This window comes from Alnus glutinosa, chromosome 3, assembly GCF_958979055.1.
Source record: "Alnus glutinosa chromosome 3, dhAlnGlut1.1, whole genome shotgun sequence".
NCBI classification, from domain to species: Eukaryota; Viridiplantae; Streptophyta; class Magnoliopsida; order Fagales; family Betulaceae; genus Alnus; species Alnus glutinosa.
The window spans coordinates 33,952,638-33,958,001 of NC_084888.1; the positions used below are offsets into that span (position 1 = coordinate 33,952,638).

Genomic DNA, 5,364 nt, shown 5'->3' on the forward strand with positions numbered 1-5,364 from the left:
CAGTGAGCATGCGTTAACTAAACGTGTCTGTGGGTTCGTGTCGTGTAACCCGGTTCAGTATCGGGCCGTGTTCGTGTTGGACCCGATTGTGTTTTCGTGTCAGTCGGATTGACATGAACGCGACCCGAATTGCCAATCCTACTAAAAAGTATTTTTAGTTAAAAATCTTGAAAACATTTTTTTGTTATAAAAAAAGTAAAAAACTGTGTTACAGTAAAAACTTGAAAATAAGTATTTTTATTTTATTTTATTTTTTTTAAGTTCTTTTAAAAAATTTTCTATGAGGAATGTTAAACATGCAAACACCTTTTTTTTTTTTTTTTTTTTAGAATTTAGTTCCAACCTGACATATCATAATTCTATAAGTTCTATTATTTTGTTAAATATGCCACAATTAGGTTGGAACCAAATTCTAGAAAAAGTATTGGCAAAAATTATATTTCTCAACACGATTTCAAATATACGTTTAGAGCATTCTTAGCAGTCTTATTAAAATAGCTAAAAAATTATTTTTGTGAGGCAATTTGGTGAAAACACACAAAAATACATTCCAACAGCCTCACTATTATGATTAAAATATCATTAATTTTTTTCTCTCTCCCTTTTATTTTATTTTATTTTTCGTTTCTCTCCCACACTGCTAATTGTTGAGTAATGGCTTGATCAGAAAATTGATTAAAAACTTAAATATATTTTTTAATCTACAGTTTTTGAGTTATTGGGTCGCTTTAATTAGTTGGGTGGATTTTTTCTATGTTTTCTTAGCTTCCAAACAGAAATGTTCTAAAATTCTATCGTATTCAAAAATATGACCAAGAAAAAAAAAATTAAAAATATGATCATTAGAAAAAAGATAAACAATTAAAAAAGATTATAGAAAAAAATAAAAAAATTTGAAAAAAAATTATTTCAATGGAATAGTGATAATGGATAACTAAAATAGTAAGACTGCTAGAATACTTTAAAAAAATTGATGGTTAAAATCAGGGGCGGAGCCAACTTTTACAATTTGGGGGGGGCAAATAGAAAAAAAAAAAAATTGGAGGGCAAAATTAAAAAAAAAAAAAAAAAAAATTTAATTAAATTTTTTTTTTTTGAAAAACCTTGGAGCTTGGGAAGGCCCAGGCCCCCCCTCCCCCCAAAAGCTTGGTAGTATCTCCAGCTCCAGGTTAAAATATAGAAAAGTGATTCTTAACTGTTTGAATAGTAAAATTTTGTGACCCCCCCCCAAAAAAAGCTTGGTAGTAGCTCCGTCCCAGGTTAAAATATATAAAAGTGATTTTTAATTGTTTTGAATAGTAAAATTTGGTGAGGCTACTAAAATACTATTTGAAAACGTAGTTTTTAAAAACACAATTAAAAAGAATTTGACAAAATCGTAGTTTGACATTTAAAATCTCAATTTAGTTTTTAAAATTAAACAAATTTTTCTACATTTTTCAAATCGCAATTTTTATAAAATTTAATTCCGAATGATTCATTTTTTTAGATTTAGTTTAAAATCACATTTTTTTTATCAACAAAATCGCAATACCAATCATACTCTTTTAAATCTTTTCTTTCATTCACCGCTTTAAGATTATAATATACATGACTCAAGCGTATGATACAATTTCACGTATTTGGATATAGTCTCATTAATTTGTGGCCAAAATTGGAAAGGGATTTTCCATTGAGAAAATCAATAGACGCTTGCAGCCAAATGTTTATTTGATTCATGTCCCGAGTCCAGACGATTCATGAATCGTGACTGGAAATGCAAGGGGTAGCGAAAGAAATTTCTTCCAATAGTGACTTCCATATATATACAGGAGTAATGTTACATGTCATACCCATGTCCTTCTTGTGTCCCTCTAAAAATGAAGTGGCTTTTAAAATCACCATTGACCTTGTGATTGATCAAAAGATCACATGGTGATTTTAAAAGCCACATCACTTTTAGAGGGACACAAGAGGGACATGGGTATGACGTTTAGAATTACTCTATATACAGGCCAAGATCACGACACTAACTGGTGCACTGAATCCTCTTTACCATTGACAGACCTAAAATGGCATCAAAAAAGGTAAGCCTGAAGCTTTTGATAGAGAAAAAGAGCCAAAGGGTGCTCTTTGCTGAAGCAGATAAGAAATTTGTTGATTTTCTCTTTAGCATTTTTACTCTGCCGGTCGGAACTGTCACTAAGCTCTTACAAAAGCAAGACATGGCAGGCTGCTTGCATAGCCTGTACAAGAGCATAGAGAATCTGCGTGATATTTACCTTCAGCCAGACCAAGACAAAAACTTTCTGCTAAACCCAAAAGTAGCCATTTCCGGTGCTAAAGTCCCTCTCCTCTTGCCAAGCGTTGAGCTGTCATATACAGCCATGAAATTTTATAGCTGTGATATCAACAAGGACGATGACGAGGAGGACGACAACGACTGTACCTCAGAGGAGGAGGAGGACGACGACGACAATGACTGTTCCTCGGAGTACGTGGCTAATGACCAGAGAGCAATTTGTCCTTCGTGCAAGAGTTCAATGACCCACGAGCTAAGTTACGTAGACCCACCAAGGGATATCAAGACATTCTCTTCTAGTGAGGGAGGTCACGTGAAAGGGGTGATTACTTACATGGTGATGGATGATCTTCAAGTGAAGCCCATGTCCGCTATCTCTGCTATCACTTTACTTAGCAAGTTCAATGTCAGGGACGTAGGGGCTGCTGAGGAGAAGGTGGTCGATTTTGGCATGGATGAGGTATCACTTTACTTACAACAATCAAATGCTTCTTTTGTGCCAGTTGTTTTTTCTTTCGGTGCTTTGAGGGGTTATTTGTACTTTTTTCCAAAGAGTTTTGAAAAATGTACGTCCAATAGCCAATGCGTAGGGTTGTTCTATTTATATTTGATCAGTCTATCACTTTACATCAACAGTAATCCAAGATAGTTTACAAAAGAGTTTGGCTGAAGTTGAAAAACAAATATAAATGATATCATAAGCTGCTTATCCTGGCCTCCAAGTTGTTATGCTTTATCCAACCAGTTGCTGACATTAATCTTTGCTAGCTATCTTTGTGTTGTTCCTTGTGTTTATCGGTTGGATGATAAGGATCATATATATCGTGCCGGAAGGAGAAAAACTTTTGAATTGACAAACAACAAAACCACCCCCAATTCCAAGGTTCCCTCCAGAATCTATGTTCATGCATGTTTGCTTCACAAATACTAATGAAAAGCTTAATAATTTGTGGGTACATTTGTATTCTGGTTTCGTGTTGTGCAGTTTTATAAGCTATTATTATTATTGAGTGAATAACATTTAAGAACACAAAATAGGGATGGAAAACGAAACCATATATTATATTGAATAAGGACAATTTTTTTTTTTGAATTGAGTTGGAAGAATTTAAAAAGACATCTATCCTAAAAGCTTGTGAGAAACTTTTTATGTATTTTAAAAAATACAGGTGAGAATCTTGTACTATATAATTTTATAAACTGAGTTGTAGAAATTTTCTTGGACCAATTTTGAAGAAAATTTTGTCAATTGAACAATGAAAGTTGTGGATTATGGAAGATATCACAGCTAATGTCAAAGTTGTCTTCATGAACACCTGAAACATATCCTTCATAATAATTGCTCTTTTCCGATGTCGATATTTCAATAAGAGGTGGTGTTCTGTGATGCTTTCGATGTTTCTGTATAGGTCCTGCAGTGTTTTGGTGCTTTGCATATCAGCAACTCAATCTTATTCTCTGTACTTGGTTTCTGAAATAGTGGATTATGGAACCGCAACTCAATCTTATAATTACATTATATAACTGTTTTTCTTCTTTTGTTTCTAGGTAGGGTGTTAAATTGCTCAAGGCTTGTCTGCAGTCGAAAACTGTTCTGACTGATCTCTTCCTCACTGCCGAGACCACTATAACTGGGGAGTCAGTTAAAAAAAAGAGTATGCCAGTTAAAAGGAGGAGGGTCGTGTAATTGTTGCCATAAAAAGTGTTGCAGGCGAAGCTATAATGTTGCAGCGAGACATCTCTAGTTTGCTGACCACCTTTTCACACCTTGAAAGGGTAAATACTTTTGGATGACCGACATGTATTCGCCGTGTGAAGGCAAGATTGTTAATTTGGTGGTGATGTTTTAGTTGCAATCTTGTTTCTTATTTTGTTTTTGAAGTAAGCTTACGTTAGTTATAATATTATATTTCTGAGGATAATCTGACTCATCTGAATATAGATAATCTCTCCAATGAGATATAAGGATAACCGATATATGCATAATTTTGGTAAGGTTGAGACCAATTTGAACCTAATTGTGCCATGCCAACGCTCTCTTATCTCTATGGGAAGAAATCTTCCTTCCTCTTTCGGACCTTTCAGCTGCTGTTTGTGCTTGAGGAGATGTTATGTTATTTTCTTTTTTGAGTTTTACTTTTTAGAGAAACACCCCGCTAGCCTCATGTGAGGCTTTATTTGTCGTCTTTGTTGACGACCTATCCCCAATCCTCATAAAACCGTAGACTCAGCCTCCCCGCCTCGTCAGCCACATCATCCACCTTGCCATTCCACTTGTCCATGGCGTCGTTTGTCACATCTATGAAGTTTCGAAGATTGGTTTTTCAAAGTCAAATATTCATTTTTCCACCAGTTTCAACTTGCAACGTGCCATTCCACCCGTCTTTCCAGCGTCCCAGCCTCACCGCGCCATCAATCGCTTCCCCCTTTGACATACTGCTTTGTTTCGTGACTTTTATCCACCGCCAAAAGCTATTATTTTATGGGGTTCTTTTATTTATTTATTTTTTTTCTCTCTCTCATTTTTTAGGGTGGTGTTGTGTTGTTTACAACTTAACTCAAATTGTTTGGGCTTCAAACTTTTTGTCTTTGTAGGAGATCCTGTTTCTGCTGTGTTTTACTTAGTTTGTCCAGTTTTCTTGGTTTATAGGGGTTCTCTTACTCTAGATCTAGAGGTTTTAATCATCTTAGTAGGCCGCGACTTTTACAAATAACATTCTTAAGTGACTTTCATATTCTTGGATTTCTTTTTGGGCTATGAGGTGCTTATGGTATTAAGTATTTCTTGATTGGGTTATAGAGTTGTTAGCTTGTAGTCTTGGATTCAGCCATTCAAGTTTGTCTTTCTCGGATATGGCTTAGGTGCTGTAAATTTTTTTACAGCACCTATGCCGTAGTAAACCTAAGGGTTTGGATTTGATTTCAAACCCTTGAAATCAAATCTAAAGGGTTTGAAATCAAATCCAAACCCTTAAATTTACTACAGCATAGGCGCTGTAAAAAAATTTACAGCACCTAAGCTTAATCCTGTCTTTCTCTTTCCCTGTATCTTGGTTATGTAATTTGTTTTTGCAATATATAAT

General features: G+C 34.8%; 1 protein-coding gene across 1 annotated transcript; it reads left to right on the forward strand.

The window, feature by feature from the left end:
* The first annotated feature begins 2,051 nt into the window (after positions 1-2,051).
* On the forward strand, positions 2,052-3,299 carry LOC133863396 (uncharacterized). The gene is made up of 2 exons (XM_062299337.1): positions 2,052-2,741; positions 3,267-3,299. Exons 1-2 carry the CDS (start codon positions 2,052-2,054, stop codon positions 3,297-3,299), a joined length of 723 nt encoding a protein of 240 aa, XP_062155321.1.
* The last annotated feature ends 2,065 nt before the right edge of the window (positions 3,300-5,364 follow it).

Bases quoted from the DNA above. Each gene is read 5' to 3' on its own strand.
- LOC133863396 (XM_062299337.1), top strand. From the start codon at position 2,052: ATGGCATCAAAAAAGGTAAGCCTGAAGCTTTTGATAGAGAAAAAGAGC. The intron at 2,742-3,266 runs GTATCACTTTAC...CGTGTTGTGCAG, and splicing joins TCGATTTTGGCATGGATGAG to TTTTATAAGCTATTATTATT.